This window comes from Myxine glutinosa, chromosome 6 (assembly GCF_964187855.1).
Source record: "Myxine glutinosa chromosome 6, kmMyxGlut1.1, whole genome shotgun sequence".
Classification (NCBI taxonomy): domain Eukaryota; kingdom Metazoa; phylum Chordata; class Myxini; order Myxiniformes; family Myxinidae; genus Myxine; species Myxine glutinosa.
The window spans coordinates 44,632,151-44,650,332 of record NC_136266.1 but is presented as its reverse complement, the minus strand read 5'-3'; the positions used below and the strand labels follow the sequence as shown (position 1 = coordinate 44,650,332).

General features: G+C 43.9%; 1 protein-coding gene across 6 annotated transcripts in view; it reads right to left on the bottom strand.

Annotated features, from left to right (window-relative positions):
* ARB2A (ARB2 cotranscriptional regulator A) overlaps positions 1–18,182 on the bottom strand; it is a 182,165-nt gene that overhangs the window by 38,930 nt on the left and 125,053 nt on the right. For all 6 annotated transcript variants that reach the window (XM_068119912.2, XM_068119911.2, XM_078779792.1 and 3 more), the window contains 2 exons: positions 12,004–12,117; positions 10,951–11,070 (listed from right to left, as the gene is read on the bottom strand). In XM_068119912.2, coding sequence (XP_067976013.2) covers positions 10,951–11,070; positions 12,004–12,117 — 234 coding nt within the window. The remainder of the gene's footprint in view (positions 1–10,950; positions 11,071–12,003; positions 12,118–18,182) is intronic.

The following is an 18,182-nucleotide window of genomic DNA, read 5'->3' as shown; positions in this document are numbered from 1 at the left end:
CGACGTGCCGGATGTCCGTCGTGTACTCGGACACGGCCGAGAGGTGACGCTGCTGCCGGGCCGACCACGGCTCGGCGACCTTGCCCATCGCGAAAACCAGTGGCTTGTGGTCGACGAAGGCCGTGAACGCACGGCCCTCGAGCAGATGGCGGAAGTGCCTGACCGCCAGGTGAAGCCCGAGCAACTCGCGGTCGAAGGTACTATAGCGGCGTTCGGGCGGGCGAAGCTGCCGGCTGAAGAACGCCAACGGTTGCCAGGCACCATGCACCCATTGCTCGTGCACCGCGCCCACCGCGTAGTCCGAGGCGTCGGTGGTGAGGGCGATTGGTGCATCGGGCGCCGGGTGCGCGAGCATGGTGGCGTTAGCCAAGGCGAGCTTCGCACCCGCGAACGCCGCGTCCATCTGCTCGGTCCAGGTAACGTCACCTTTGCCCGGCTTGCCCCGGAGGGCCTCGTGCAAGGGGCGCAGGAGCTGGGCGATGCGGGGCAGGAACCGATGGTAAAAGTTTACCATGCCCAGGAACTCCTGGAGCCCCTTGATCGTGCGGGGGCGCGGAAACCCCTTCACCGCCTCCACCTTGGCCGGTCGGGGGACGGCCCCGTGCCTGGTGACGCGGTGCCCCAAAAAGTCGATGTCGGCGACGCCGAACCGGCACTTGGCCGGGTTCACGATGAGGCCATGCTGGCCCAGACGCTCGAAGAGCGTGCGGAGATGGTGTAGGTGCTCTTCGCGGGACGCGCTGGCGACGAGGATGTCGTCCAGGTACACGTAGGTGAAATCCAAGTCGCGCAAGACGCTGTCCATTAGGCGCTGGAACGCGTCCTTCGTCCTTACAGCTGTGCGCGCTCTTTTGTACATTGCCATCACTACTCTGATCAACCATTCCTCCACTCCTAACTTCCTCAATGCCCATGTCAATACTTCGCGTGGAACCCTATCGAATGCTTTCTCCAGATCAACGAACCCAAGAAACAACTTCTTCCTCTTCTCCATGTACTTCTCCTGCAACTGCCTCACAATAAAGAGCGCGTCTGTCATTCCTCTTCCTGGCATAAATCCAAACTGCATTTCGTCGATCTTCACCTTCTTCCTTATCCTCCTCTCCAACACCCTTTCCATTACCTTCATTCCATGCTCCAATAACTTTATCGCTCGGTACGAGCCACACTCCAGAGGGTCACCTTTCCCCTTGTATAGAGGGACGAGGGTACTCAGTTCCCAATCCACTGGAATGCGGCCTTCTTTCACCACCAGATTACAGATCTCTGTCATTCTCTTCACACCCCAACTTCCTGCTGCCTTCAACATATCTCCGACAACTCCCGTCGGCCCTCCCGCTTTTCTACTCTTCATTGCTTTTATCGCTTCCTCAACTTCCTTCTCAGTTATCTTCTCTGCCGGTCCTAAAACTGGGTTACTCTCTATGTTGCCATCCCATTCATTCTCTGTATTCAACAGCATTTCCATATATCTTTTCCATCTTCCTTTAATTCCATCTGGGTCCACAACGATTTGTCCCACTTCATCCTTCAAGCAACTCACCCACATCACATCACACCTCTCTTTTGCTCTCTGCTTTGCAATCCTGAATACCGCTCTCTGACCCTCTTCCGAATCCAAGCTTTCTCTGAACATTTTCCTCCATGCCTCCTGTGCCTTTGCAACCTCTTTCTTTGCAGCCTTCTTGGCTGCCTTATAACTTTCATGCTCTGCTTTTTCTGCTCCCGTACCCTTGGCCTTCTGCCACTCCTTGAACTTCTTCCTCTTCTCGTCAATCCTCTTTCCAACTTCCTCATCCCACCACCATGTTTCCGAGTTCCTCGGTGGTCCATTTGTCCATCCACATCCCTCACCAACGGCTCCCAACAGACTAGCTTTCATTGACATCCAACCACGTTCAAGCTCAACCACATCATCCTCGACCCTACTCAGCCTCTCTTTTAATGCCTCCCTTACTGTCACCTCTTTCAACCTCCACACCTTCATTCTCGGTTGGTACTTCACCCGCCGAGCTCTCCTCGCACCTTTCACCCTTATGTCGCAGACAACCAAGTGGTGCTGTGAAACAGCCTCCTCCCCCGGGATCACCTTTGTGTCCCGGAGGTGCCCCCTATCTCGCCTAGGCACCATCAGGTAGTCAACGGTTGTCGTCGACCCACCTGACGTGTATGTAACAAGCTTATTATACTCTTTCTGGAACTGAGTATTACAAATCAACAAATCAGCTCCATCAGCAAACTCCAAAATCCTTTCACCTTCTCCATTTCTCACACCATATCCGTAACCCCCATGAACTCCCTCAAAATCGTCCATACTCCTTCCCACATGTCCATTTAGGTCTCCTCCTACCACAACAACTTCCTCATCTTTCACGTTTTCCATCAGCTTCTCTATCGCACACCAGAACCTGTCCTTCTCTTCATCGCTCCGACCAACCTGCGGAGCATATCCTGAGATGACGTTCACCAAGAGCTTTCCAATCATCATTTTCACCATCAACCTTTCACTCACTCCAGTCACACTCACCACACTGTCTACAAACTCCTCAGAAAACAGGACACCAACACCATTCACGCCCTCCGGGCACCCTTGCCACACAGACTTGTATTTCTGTCTCTGCCTACCCTTCACCATTCTCACACCACTTGCCTTCCATCTCATCTCTTGCACACAACATATGTCCACTCTTCTTCTGATCAATTTCCCACAGATATAACAAAGGTTATCAGGGTGATTCACACATCACACAGCCTCACCTATTCATGATGCCTCTAGTAACATATGCCTAACCTGAAAATATACAGATAAATATGTCAGGTTATAACCTGAAAATATATAGATACTATTAGCATGATATGAATTCCAAACTTGATACATTCTTAAAATATATACATTGCATTTAAACATTTTAGTATCAAGTTATTAACTCCTCTCAGCACGGAAGTTGCACGAAAAATTGTAATGCTGCGTGGAAAACTTTACTTAAAAATTCATAGCTTGATCAGTTTTCATCCATTTTTAATAATGTAAAGTGCATTCCAAAGCTCTTTTTTGAGAAATAATATTATACAACAGTTGTATTGCTATAATTGAAACAAAAATCCAAAAAATAATTTATGATCACTCAAAATCACCCACCAGGGCAAGCTATTGTAATTGGACCATATGTAGAACTCAACATCCAGACGTGCTGAGAAAATGCTGACTTCAGATTCAGAATCAGCATACTCGATTTAGTCTAGAACATATGTTTATACCCCAGTAGCAAAATCTTTGTTGTCCATTCTAATTAAGATAAGATTGTAGAAGGGGAAGTGCTAAGGGTTTGCATCAGATCTTTCATACCTTTTTCATGATTGTTTGCTGTATGTATGTGCCTTTTAATCAGCGATTATAATGCTGGTAAATACGTGTGCGTTATTTGGTAAACGGTTTGTTTCCATTTGGCCCATTTGTCTCATTCAATATTGGCTCGATTTAGTGTGCGATTTTAGATAGATGGGTAATTCTGCCCCACCGATTGGCTCTATAACTTCGCCGGTGCGTACTTGATGGATCAATTCGGCCATACATAATAAAAAAGAAAGAGCAATCAGAGATTGCAGACCCTCGCCAGGACGTGTTTTTAAGGCTTTTATGTTAAAACAAATATGGCGGCCGAACCACATGACGTCATCATTATATATTTTTTCTCCACCAATTTATCCCTAGATCATGCTCAAGACATTTCATCTTGATCAGATGAAGTTTTGTACTTGTTGAATTATGATGTCATAATAGAGGCGCACCAAGCACATCATCATTAAAATATGTTATTCCACATGGGGAGTTATTTACAATGAGCCATGTCTCAATTTTTTCTATGCAGCATTTTCAGACATATAGAGGTGCAAAGCTTTTTGGTTTTTCCAAGATGGCGGCCGAACCACGCCACCGATTACGTAATCATTATATTTAATTTTTCTGCACCAATTTATCCTGAGATGATTCTCAAGAAATTTCATCTTGAACGGGTGAAGTTTTGTGCTTGTCGAATTATGATGTCATAATGGAGACACCTATGACATCATCATTAACATATCTTATTCCCCATGGAGAGTTCTTTACAATGAGCCATGTCTCAATTTTTTATATGCAGCATTTTTGGAGACATAGAAATGCAAAGTTTTTCGGTTTTTCCAAGTTGGCGCCGTACCACTTGACCCATGTCATAATTATCAAAAGAAAATTCTACAGATGGAGATGCACCTCCAATGAAAATTGTCATTGCTTTCGCTGTTATTTATCCCTAGTCAATCGCAATCGCCTAGACATTGCTGTCAATCAGACCAACATTTGCAGAGAAAATCATATTTATTCTGTGCGGACAAACAACCAAACAGACAAACAAATAAAAAAATCGGTCAGAGACCGAGGACTTGCAGGAATGTACTGTTTTTTAATCGGCCATTTTGGACAAATATGGCGGCCGAACCACGTGACCAATGATGTCATCATTATTTGTTTTCTAAACTAATTTATTCCTAGATCATGCTCAATAAATTTCATCTTGATCGGATGATGTTTTGTGCTTGTCGAATTATGACGTTATAATGGAGGCACCTATGACATCATCATTAACATATTGTTGCGGAGATGAGGACTGTATATTTTTTGATTGTGTGCTGTATTATTATTATTATTGTTTATTCTGCGCCCCCTACCTCCGGAGCTGTGTAAAGGTGAAAGGGCATCCCATAATTAGTCCACAAGCATACACGTCAGCCAAGTAATAGAATACCCCTGTTGATAGTTATCTCTTATTCTGTGTTTTAGGGTAAGGCTGTGTCTCCCATTAATTGAAGTACTCCATTGCACCAGTGAAAGAGAATAGATCCCCTTTCATTCCCATCCCCAAAATCCCCATTTCCTTCACATCCCCTTTCGTCATTGCCGAGCCTCGATTGCCCATATTACCTCCCCTCCAAAACCACCATTGAACCTGTGCTCTCGTCGGAGAAGAAAGGCGTGCCCGCCCGTCGTCATCAAGGGCGGAGCCAGAGGGTCGCGCGACCAACCAGGGCCGAGGTGAGCACCCCGATGGGCGTGTCCAAAAGGCCGGCGGCTTAATCGCCGGAGGCGCTATAAAAGGCGCGCACGCAGGAAGCAAGTGAGTCGGTTGCCAGGAGAGAGTCGTGAGGAGTCAGTCAGTGGAGTCGGTGGTCAGTTGGTTGCGGTGAGGAGTCGGTGGTGGTGGTCAGTTGGTTGCGTTGGTTGCGGTGAGGAGTCGGTGGTAAAGAGTGAGTGGACCAAGAACGAGTTGAGGGTTTGGACCAGACGAGTCGGACAAGGCCTGGCAAAGCACGCGACGTCCACAGCAGCCACAACAGCAGCTTTGGGGCCTGAACGGCGGTTTGGAGCAGGACCGTAAAAGGAACGGCGGCTGCTAAACGCGCCGGTTGAGCTGCAGGACCCCCTTGGACCTCCCTCTCCCTCCAGCCATCCACCTCCTGCCTTTCCACCCTTCTTGTGTACGTGAGTTTGTTCTGTTTGTTCTGTCCTGGGTTAATTAAGTCTGTATAAGCTAGTATTTTCCCTGTGTCACCTGCGTCGTATGTGCTTGTAAATAAACGTGACTGCTTTCTTTTTGCTTATGTGTGTAAATAGTCAATAAATTCAGTAGTATTTCCAAACCTTTCTTTGCCTTCGTTTTCCTCTTTGCATTCGTCGTTTTAGTCTTTTCCCTCATTGAGCAGCTGCGGTGCGATCCGGCCAAAGTTCTGGGTGAATCGGGTGAGTCGGGGATCCTGTAACGGTCGCGGTTGGACCATCCGCTCGGCCCATCATAACATCTAAACCGCGATCAGTAACAATATGTTATTCCCCATGGAGAGTTCTTTACAATGAGCCATGTCTCAATTATTTATATGCAGTGCTTTAGGAGATATAGAGGTGCAAGGTTTTTCGGTTTTTCCAAGATGGCGGCCGAACCACGTGACCTATGATGTCATCATTTTTTTTCTCCACCAGTTTATGCCGACATGGCGCTCAAGAAATTGCATCTTGATTGGATGAAGTTTTGTACTTGTCGAAATATCGAATTATGACGTCATAATGGAGGCCTTGGGCCGAGAGAGTTAAAAATTGGGCACAGTCTATTCCAGGGCAAGACAAATATGTGTGTAAAGTATGGCGATTCTAGGTGCAACGATGTAGACGTAGTACTGCGCACAGACAAACAGACAAACAGACAGACAGACAGACAAACCAACCAACCAACCAACATACTTGCCGGAATCTTTTCCGACAATTAACAAACAATCAGACAAACAAACAGACAAATAGACTCAAATGCAACACCCTCTCCTCAGGCGAGGGTAATAAACGAGTAGGCACTGAGGGTCCTGCCCCAATTGGCATCGCCAACCCACAGGAAGGGTAACGCATTTGTAGAAGAGTGAGAACCCTGCCAGGTTTGGCGGTATCAATTGGAGTCTGTAGTCGCTTGTCAACCTGACGGGCAGCGGACGTATCTGTGGTGCGCCGGTGCGGCGACCTGCAGGGCCAGAGTTCGGGAGGAGTCTGAGAAGTCCCCCTCGTGTTTAACCCCGAGCGCTGGTTCCATAACAATATGTTTCCTGCTATTTGGTACAATTCCAACATAAACTAAAATACATAAATGATGTTAAATTATATGACATGCTGATCAAGGAGAGGTTTTCTTTCATAGATTTATTTTAAAAACATAATTCCCAACCCCTGTTGGTTCATTGAAGGAGGGGAAGTGGGCGAGAGAGGGAGAGGGGTTCAAAATCGCTGACATATATTTACATACATAATAAATACATCACCTCCAATGGGAAGCAGATATGAAATGAAAGTTCATCAATTGGATATACAAGTTGAGGGGTTGGGCTTAATGACACAGCGATGATGGGCCATGTGCCTCTTCCTGGGCTTTATATATCTTCTGCATTCTTCGTTCTTATATAACATGCACAAAGAACATTCACCAAAACAAAACAAAACAAGAAGCACACAAGTTTATAAAGGTGAAGGCATTTTATATTCTTCTTCTCCACCACTTAACATACCTCCACAAATTCCTCACTCACTACATCTTTCCTTCCTACACACGGTTCCACGTCCAAAATGCATCCCCAGGGAACATTTTCATCGACTGAACAATGGGATAGTTGAAAGCGGCCAAGAGTGCCCACATCCAAAAGCCTCCATATTCATTTGATCACATGCGGAGAGTGTTATCTGACCTTTGATCTCACCCTCCTATACTTCTCCTAAGCCTCCCTAGTTCTATCCATCAAGCAATACCGCCCCGAGTAAGGATTTCAACATGTTTACAGCAATTACGGTGTACTTCTCTTTAATCAACGCAAACAAAAGTTATCTGAGTGCCTGTTGGCATGCACCATGATGCATTTTAACAACAACCGCAGGTTTGACGACTCTCTGAAACAACACATTATCTATTAGCTATTACACAATAAACTGAACTCTGAAAGTGAATTTGAAATGCCTATCATCAAGACCTCGGGCAAGATACCCAACCCTCCTACCCATCCACCACAATACACCCAGCCCCAATCTTCAACACCGCATCACCCAATCCTCAAGAGGTCCACACAAGCAAAGCAGACTTAATGGTCCGTGCTACATAGCACCAAGCTCTTTGGGAAGGGCTGTTTTTCTGAGCCCTCGACGCGGTTCAGTTGTAGAAAAGAAAAGCACGTGAGGCTCCAAAAACCTCGTGAGGAGCCAGCCGCCTGGGAAACCGTTTCCCCCGTGTGTGGTCCAGTGTGTCTATTGTATATCTCACTCAGTGCAGCAACATCGGTTCCAATATGGAGCCCACACGTTCTCTGATAACAACGTTGGCAGGCCATTCTGGCAATTGAACAAAAGAACGTGGTACTTTTGGAGTTGTGTAGATTTTGGCTTTAATGCTATGCGATTGGTCTTGTATCACTGCAAGACCAACCAATAATCTTAATGCACAGCAGGCATTCCAAAAAAAAAGAAAAAGTTCTAGCTGAATTCACAAACACAGGCCGCCTCCTGCATTCATGTCACAACCATGAACTGTGTAACAAAACGCTTGCCCCAAAGGTAACCCCATTCCAACCCCAAATCCCAACCTCAGCTTGCGTGAAGCTGCTGGCATGAAGACCACACAGGCAGGCCATCCATGCCTCCCCTGTTATCGAGTCTGTGGTTTAATGTACCAAGAAAGGCAAGGGAGCACAAAAAATAGGCACAACATGGCAACTTCAAAAACATACTCTTTCCTGAACAACAAGTTTGTAGTGAATACTTGTGTAATTACGCCATCGTGATCAAATTTCAAACCGGATACCGTCTCGTTCCAAAACCCTGCGGAGGTATAGGATTATTTTGCACATGCCATTGTCATAAAAATCTCAAGGAGAAGGATTTCCTCAATGTGGTGGTGAGGGGGGAGGTGGAGGGAGTGGGAGATGGTGCAGACACATTACACATGTATTCAATGGAAAGTACAATAAACTACACAGCACAATAAGATGTTATTTATTTTAAAACAAATCCAGGCACACAGTATTGTCATTTCCTCACTGATACAGATAAATGAAACAAGTGTGTTGATTGGGAAAAATATGTTGGGCGTCGTCATTATGGAATACACATACAGTCACTTGAAAAAGTAAGTACACCCCATGTAAAGTTTTCACTTTTTCAACATATTTCAACATACAGCTATTTGATCTTCATTTCAACAATATTGACAGATAAGGGTGATATAATATAACAAATATCATGAAACATTTACATTTTGTAGTCCATTGTATAATTTAAATAAACATAAATGCAAATTTCGCATGTGGAAAAAGTAAGTACACCCTTGGCTCTAATAGGTTGTATTGCCCCCTTTGGCAGAAACAACCTCAAGTAGGCGTTTCTTATAACTGTCTACCAGTCTCTAACATCGACTGGAAGAAATTTTTGCCAACTCCTCCATGCAGAATTCTTTCAGCTGTGTGATGTTTGAGGGGTTTCTTGCATGCACAGCTCGTTTCAAATCCCCCCACAACATCTCGATGGGATTTAGATCCGGGCTTTGACTTGGCCATTCCAGAACCCTCCATTTCTTTCTTTTCAGCCATTCCTTGGTGGATTTACTGGTATGTTTAGGGTCATTGTCATGTTGCAAGGTCCACCTTCGGTTGAGCTTCAACTTTCCGACAGATGGCCTCACATTATCCTCAAGCACCCTCTGGTACAATGAAGCATTCATAGTGGATTCTATGATGGTGAGCTGCCCAGGCCCTGATGCAGCAAAGCTGCCCCAAACCATAATATTTCCACCACCATGCTTTAGAGTTGGTATCAGGTTCTTGTGGTCAAATGCTGTCTTTGGTTTTCGCCAAACATGTCTTCTGGTACTGTGGCCAAAAAGCTCTACCTTTGACTCATCTGTCCAGAGCACATTGTTCCAGAAGTGCTGGTCTTTGCCTCGGTGTTCATTGGCAAACTTTAGTCTTGCCCTGATGTTCTTTCTGGACAGCAAAGGTTCCCTCCTGGCACACCTCCCATGTAGATCAAATTTGTGCAGCCTCTTTGTAATGGTAGACTCGTGCACCTTCACATCAACAGTGGCAAGAGCTACCTGTAGGTCCCGTGATGACATTCTGGGGTTCTTAGAGACTTCTTTCAGCATCTTGCGGTCTGCTCTCGGGCTGAACTTGCTGGGACGGCCTGGCCTGAACAAGTTGGCAGTTGTTTGGAATCTTCTCCACTTGTAGATGATCTTCCGGACAGTCGAATGATTGATTTCAAATTGTTTGGAGATCTTTTTAAATCACTTTCCAGACTCGTAGGCATCTATAACCTTCTTTCTGAAGGCCTTAGAGAGAGCTCTTTTGGTCTAGGCATGGTGACACCGCACACTTCAACAACAAAGAGCAAACCAAACTAAATGTCTGAGGTTTAAATAAGACAGGTTCTTCCAATATCCTCTCTAACGATGTTCTAATCATTTGCACCTGAGCTGGTGCACCTGATTCTAATTTTAGGTATTTGAAGTAGTGATAAATGTGGGGGTGTACTTACTTTTTCCACATGCGAAATTTGCATTTATTTAAATCATACAATGGACTACAAAATGTAAATGTTTCATGATATTTGTTATATTATATCACCTTTATCTATCAATATTGTTGAAATGAAGATCAAATAGCTGTATGTTGAAATATGTTGAAAAAGTCAAAACTTTACATGGGGTGTACCAGTACTTACTTTTTCACGTGACTGGACGTTGGACTGGGATTGATTTGCAAATTAAAGCTGTCATCAGGAAGTCCAAACAAATTCATCCCTCATTACTAAGAGTAAGGTGTAGCGTGTTGATGATGCAGTGCCAATCCATATTAGGGAATAAATGTGGAATGTGGCCAGAATGCAGGCAATAGCTTGCTTACTCTGTGTTTAAGACAACATGAGATATTTAATGTCCATCAGCTAATGCTCGCACCCTGATCCACTGGTTTACCATCCATCCGAGGAACAGCATACACTGAGGCCATGTCCTGCATGTGAAGCACAAGCCCGATAGTTTTATCGTTGGGACTTTCAAATGAATGCAAACTAGACTGGACAGTTCAAAGAAAGTGTGCTCGCTATCTCTGCGCCATCTTGTCAAATGACATGAGAGTAATGGCATTGCGAGAGGATGGGGGCACAAATTCTGCCATTTTTTGCATAACTAATGGAGGGATCATCCCAAAAAATTGCTGATATTGGCATGCAGAAGGGCAAAATAATGGCCCTTCAAAGCAATCACTTTAACCTCTTGAGCACATGAACTTCTCCATCTTGACTTCTATACAAGAGACAACTTAGGTCGACTGGATGATGATGATACAAGAGAAGATTAACTCAAGAGCAGGTTGAACTATATAAGCACATACAAAACTTACGAGCTGAAAAAAGGCATGTCCTCCATAGCTGTGTGCCACCACAAACACTTGGGTTGCCTTTGAGTCCTCTATAATATGTTTCCACACGTACTGAACGTGCTCATCTGGGTTTTTGTTACCCTGCAAAGACAAGAAACAAAAAGAGGTTTGCAATCAATACAAAGCGATTCCGATGACCCGTTAGGATGTGGAAATCCAGTCAATCGTGCGACATGACAAGGTTGGCTGTGCCGAGTCAATTCATTCATATTCCACCGAGAGGCATCCTTCATCAAATATCCTGACACTTTGACTCGTTGATGTTTCATTGTGTCATTATCACAAATAATTTATACAATAGGTTCATTTAGCCAAATAATCACGAAACCAAATTAAATAAACTGGCAAGGACTTGTAAGCTGCTTAAAATATATTTTCTAGTCATTTTATCTCAGACGAGGAACAATAATTGTTATTAAATGTTGTCAACTTCACAAACCCTAACATTGACTTTTTTCATGCCAAAGAAGTATCAGATGACTTGATAATGAAATTATTGTTGCACGGTGAATATAAATAAAGTGGTGAAGGCAACACAACGTCTTCTCAATTAGGAATTTCAATGGAAGCAAAATGTGCAAAGAGATGCAGTTTCATCGACAAATGTGAAAGATGGCAAAAAAATGTTTTCATGATGCCAAAAGCAATTAGGTCGATGGGAAGGAGATGCTATATAGAGAAAAGACTGAGTCTTCTGCATTGTTTTTGAGGAGATGTATTGTTTCAGATCTCCATCAACTGTAACTACGGCAGCAATTTCCAGAGGCAGATTATTTTTGCTTGTGTGTGCTGAAGGTGATTTACGAGCAAAATGAATGCCCCTGAACAGCAACATTGTCCAAAGCTGAGTGCAGACATCCCAAATCATCTTAATCATTGTGCTTTCAGCACAGCAGGGCATCACTCAAATCAATACCTAATTATAGGCAACGATGGAGACATGGCTGCCACTTGTACTCATCTGTGCTAATGTTCCAAGCAAATGCAGTTGTGGAACAATGTGCCCTTCCTTACCTTTATTGGTATTTCCTTGTTACTGCTTCCTTTCCTGTTTCCCGATTTCTCATCCTCTTCCTTTGCCTCACCAACGTTCAGATTTGGGTTAAGCACCAAAATGCCATATTCCTCCTGGAATATGAACAGCACATCCATATTGAGCATATCATTTCAAGACATTCAACATACACACAAAATCAAACTTGAAAATAATAAATAGTAAGTAAATATTTAATGTCAGTCACGTTCGTGTAGTTGGTTTAGCAGTCGCTTATAATGCAAAAATGCAGGTATAAATTACACCATACGTTACTTTATCCACCATCTAATAATGTGATTGACCTTCATGTAGAAGGAAGAGTCAATAAGTTAATAAATGCAGAAAGGCAGATTAAGGAACTGTGACAAGCCGACAATGGAACAACAGAGATTAAGCAGGTTCGAAGATTTAGATAAGAAAATGGGCCTGCTCTTTCTGTTGTGGCCAAAAAGGTTGCAGCTGGAGTTACCTTATTTGTCAGGCTAAAACATTCGATAAGAAGCTGAACTATGGAAGAAAATAACACCAAAATGAGCTGAGACTGACAGATTGGCTTCCATACAATTACCCTGGTATACAGTGCAAATTGGAGAGGGGGTAGGTGTTAGCCTTTTAAACCACTGGCAACTTCAAATAAATGTAAACTTCAGTGGATCATCAATTAATTTACTGTTTGTAAAAAGTACACTGCGGTCTCCAAAAGTCCTGCACATGATGTGTATACAAAAGCCAGTCCACTGCATAAAAAACCTAAACGATTTGAATATAATTCCCTTTCAAAAGCAAATAATACTTTTGCAATATTTGCATGAGATGCTAAGCAGAGATGCTTTCAGTTCATTTAAAAGTTTAAATATTGGCAAAAATGACATTTTTCTGCAAACACTGGATTGGGCAAAATCTAGACCTGAAGTGCACCAAATATGCCAATGAAATACACCCATGACGTTGCATGCCAGCATATGAAAGAGTTGTCAGAAAAACCTGCATCATACACAAAAAAAGAGAGCGAGAGAGAGAGGTATATAAATATAGAGCGAGAGAGAGAGGTATATAAATACAGAGCGAGAGAGAGAGAGGTATATAAATACAGAGCGAGAGAGAGAGGTATATAAATACAGAGCGAGAGAGAGAGGTATATAAATACAGAGCGAGAGAGAGAGGTATATAAATACAGAGCGAGAGAGAGAGAGGTATATAAATACAGAGCGAGAGAGAGAGGTATATAAATACAGGGCGAGAGAGAGCGAGGTATATAAATACAGAGCGAGAGAGAGAGGTATATAAATACAGAGCGAGAGAGAGAGGTATATAAATACAGAGCGAGAGAGAGAGGTATATAAATACAGAGCGAGAGAGAGAGAGGTATATAAATACAGAGCGAGAGAGAGAGGTATATAAATACAGAGCGAGAGAGAGAGGTATATAAATACAGAGCGAGAGAGAGAGGTATATAAATACAGAGCGAGAGAGAGAGGTATATAAATACAGAGCGAGAGAGAGAGGTATATAAATACAGAGCGAGAGAGAGAGGTATATAAATACAGAGCGAGAGAGAGAGAGGTATATAAATACAGAGCGAGAGAGAGAGGTATATAAATACAGAGTGAGAGAGAGAGGTATATAAATACAGAGCGAGAGAGAGGTATATAAATACAGAGCGAGAGAGAGAGGTATATAAATACAGAGCGAGAGAGAGAGGTATATAAATACAGAGCGAGAGAGAGAGGTATATAAATACAGAGCGAGAGAGAGGTATATAAATACAGAGCGAGAGAGAGAGGTATATAAATACAGAGCGAGAGAGAGAGGTATATAAATACAGAGCGAGAGAGAGGTATATAAATACAGAGAGAGAGGGGTATATAAATACAGAGAGAGAGAGAGAGAGAGAGGGGTATATAAATACAGAGAGAGAGGTATATAAATACAGAGCGAGAGAGAGAGGTATATAAATACAGAGAGAGAGAGAGAGAGGTATATAAATACAGAGAGAGAGAGAGGTATATAAATACAGAGAGAGAGAGGTATATAAATACAGAGAGAGAGAGGGGTATATAAATACAGAGAGAGAGAGAGAGGTAGAGAGGTCGCGAGGTAGAGAGGTAGAGAGAGAGAGAGAGAGATAGAGAGAGATATATATACATATACATACAATGCTGTTCAAAAGTGTGAGACACATTCAGGAGTTACAGTGCAGTAAACCCTGAAACATCGCTGGGGCTACATTCCTAAAAAGTTCTGCAAATCTAAAACCGTGAAAATTAATACTTAAAAAAAATTGGTGTTAGGTTCTTGAACTTTTAGAGGAAGGTGGGAATAAGAAAGATTAAGCATATAACAATTGAAACAAGAAAGAGCAATCAGAGATTGCAGACCTTCACCAGGACATGATTTTAGCGGTTTTGAGACTTTTGTGTTAAAACAAATATGGCGTCCGAACCACGTGACCGATGACGTCATCATTACTTTTTTTCTCCACCAATTTATCCATAGATGACGCTCAATAAATTATATCTTGATCGGATGAAGTTTTGCATTTGTCAAATTATGATGTCATAATGGAGGCACCTATGACATCATCATTAACATATCTTATTCCCCATGGAGAGTTCTTTACAATGAGCCATGTCTCAATTTTTCTATGCAGCGCTTTCGGGGATATAGAGGTGCGAAGTATTTCGGTTTTTCTAAGATGGCACCCATTTTAGTGACCTATGATGTCATAATTATCATTTAAAAAACTTCTGCAGGAGGAGGTGCACCTATGTTAAAACTTTCCTGTCAATCGAACCGACGGTTGCAGAGAAAATCATACTTATTCTGTGCAGACAAATACAAACAAACGTACTCAAATTCAATACCCTCTCCTCTGGCAAGGGAAAAAACATTTAAAAAAAAGAAAAAAAAGAAAAGTAAACATGGAAATGAGCATGTAAAATAATTATAAAAACACAAGACTTTTATCTTTAAATGTAACGAGGAGCTGATACTCCAGGTCCCCCGCCTTTTGGGTGGTATGACGAATAGATCTGTGCAATATGAAAGCTAAATCTTCAACCCTTTTCAAAATATCATGCACACAAGCCAAGTTACCTAGATGGTTGCCATAGCAACATAATTCAGCCAATCATTGCCGTGATCTAATCAGGTTGAGATTATGTCATGAGGAATAGATATTTACAATGTGGAAGCTAAATGTTCAATGCTTTTGAAATATCACGTACACAAAAATACATGGATGGATGATTGGTCGGTTGGTCAGTCGCACGGAACTCATTTTAATGGCTCCGATCTCCAACTTTGTCGGAGGGATGGGGGACAAAACACATTAAAGTACTGCTTGGACAGGAAGGTACAGGCTGGCATACTCATCCCGAATAATCCCGTCTCGTCTCGGCGTTAAAGACCTACTCTGGCATAAATTCCATCTCCTCCATCAATTTCTTGAGCTGAGGTGGGTCATACTCTGCATCAACATTTTTTTTTTCTTTGTATACAAGATCGAGGCTCGTGAAAGAGCAAATATTCATCACACAAAAAGTCAAACCTACACACAAAACACAAAATAAGGGGAGCGGTAGACAGGATGGGGAGAGAGGGGGAAGGACGGACACAAGCACATTTGAGAGCAAGGACATCGAGAGAAATGTGGGAGAGAGAGGGCTTGGGGGGAGGTGGGAGAGGTATAAAACATATGGACACTGCAAGGACTTCCAGGGAAGAAGTTGGAATTTCAAAAAAGTGTATCTGGGGTGAAAATTAGCGGGGGTAGAAAAGATCAAGGTTTTGGATGGGGGAAGATAAGAGTTGGTGGTGAACAGCTGTTTAAAAGACCTGGAGGGAGGAGTGGGATTGAAGGGAGTGGTGGAGTTTGTTCCAGAGGCGGGAGAAAAGGGGAATGAAAGAGTGAAGGTGAGCAGAGAGCCTTGATTTTGGCAGATTAACCATAAGAGGGTTGCTGGTAGATCTTGTGCGACCTGTAGGAATATTTGGGGGACAGAGCACAGAGAGAACTGGGGGAGCAAGCCCAGAGAGAAGTTGGTAGAAGACAGAAAGCCCACCAACCTGCCTGCGGTGGGTGAGTGAAAGGCCCTCGGAGTTAGCTTCATCGCAGGAGATTCCAATTTTTTTTTTTTTTGTATACTGAATCGAGGCTCGTGAAAGAGCTAACATTTACTTCACAAACAAATCAACCAGACAAACAAAATATATAAAAAGAGGGAGCGGAAAACAAGATGGGGAGAGAAGGGGAAGCACACAAACACAACATTTGAGAGCAGGGAGATGTGTGGAAGGGAGAGGGCTTGGGGGGAGGAGGCGTGGGAAGGGGGGGGGGGGGGGAGGGAGAAGTATAAAACACAAGGACACCAAGGACTTCCAGGACAGAAGTTGGTATTTCAAAAAAGTGGAATTGGGGTGAAATTAGCGGGGGTAGAAAAGATCAAGGTTTTGGATGGGGGAAGATTAGCTTCATCGCGGGAGATTCCAATGATTCTGAATGCTTTGGTTTCAACAGCGTGAAGACGAGCTAGGTGTGAGGCAGGAGCACCAGTCCAGAGGGGAGAGCAGTATTCCATTGAGCTGCGGATGAAAGCCTTGTATGTGGTGAGGAGCTCAGGTGTGCCAAGGAAGCACTTCGCACGATGGATGATGCCCAGTCGGCGACTGGCTTTGGAGGCCAGATTTGAAATGTGGTTTTCCCAGGAAAGATCATGGCAGATAGTGAGACCCAAAAGCTTGAGTGACAGAACTTCTTGGAGAGGATTATTCAGAAAGTGGATGGGAGGGTTGTCCAGTCGGTCTTTTCGGAGAGACATCGTAAGAGTGTGAGATTTGTCAGGATTGAAAGACATGTTCCACTTGTTTGCCCAGTCTGTGATTTTGTCCAGGTCTGCAGAGAGTGAGGAGGCTGCAGACTGCCGATCTGAGGGATGACGAATGGAGCAACAGAGAGTAGAGTCATCAGCAAAGAGATACAGAGGATTTTCAAGAGAGTCAGAGAGATCATTGATGAAGACCAGAAAAAGCACAGGGCCCAGAACACTGCCTTGTGGAACTCCAGCCTGAACAGGAAGAGGAGATGAGAGAAACCCATTCAGGGCCACACGTTGACTACGACTAGAGAGGAAGTCCGCCAGCCATGCGTGGAGATTTCCATGGATACCAAAACAGGAGAGTTTGGTGAGCAGAGCGGGGTGCCAGACCGTATCGAAGGCACGTGATATGTCAAGGGAGACTGCTCTAATTTCCTGTTTGGCATTGAGGACCTCCATCCATTGTTGAGAAAGCAGAAGCAGCATGTCCAGAGTAGAGTGTCCAGGTCTGAAACCAAATTGATGATCAGAGATCAAGCCATTGGAGAAGAGGAAAGATTTCATATCTGAAGCAATGATGGATTCCATGACTTTGCTGATAATTGGGAGAAGGCTGATTGGTCTGTAGTTGCTGGGATCTGTTTTTGCACCTTTTTTGTGCAAAGCGGTGATGTTGGCAGATTTCCAAGCAGATGGAAGATGACCTTGAGCAAAAGAGAGGGTGAAGAGAACAGAGGGAGTGAAAGAGCGGAAGAACAGGATTTTAGGACCCGTGGGCTGATGCCGTCAGGTCCAGTTGCAGAATCTGAGTCAAGGGTTGACAGAAACTTTTCCACCTTGTCAGGAGGAAAGGACACAGAGTCCAGGAGCAGCTGGGTACGACTGGGTACGGTGGGTACAGAGAGGGATGGGTTTGGGACACAAGATTTAGAGGAAAACACAGAGTTGAGGCATACAGCTTTTTCACATGCGGAGTCAGCCGTGTGGCCCTTTGAGGTGAGGGAGGGGATGGAGGGTGAACAAACACCAGAAACAGATTTCACCAGACGCCACCAGGATTTGGAAGAGGGAGACAGATAAGAGAGTTCGGTCCTGAGAACGGAGAGATATTGTTTCCTGGCTCTCCTGAGGGTGGACACACACTTGTTTCGGGCTTTGTGAAAGGAAATGAGATTTCCTTCCTTTGGATTTGCTTTCCAGGAGACGAAAGCAAGTTGTTTCTGGGCAATAGCCTCACCACAAGATTCCGTGTACCATGGACGGGAGGAAGGGTATGACAACAGAAGATGAGATGGGATAAATCTGTGCATGAGAGAGAGCAGTTTGCTTTGGAAGAATTC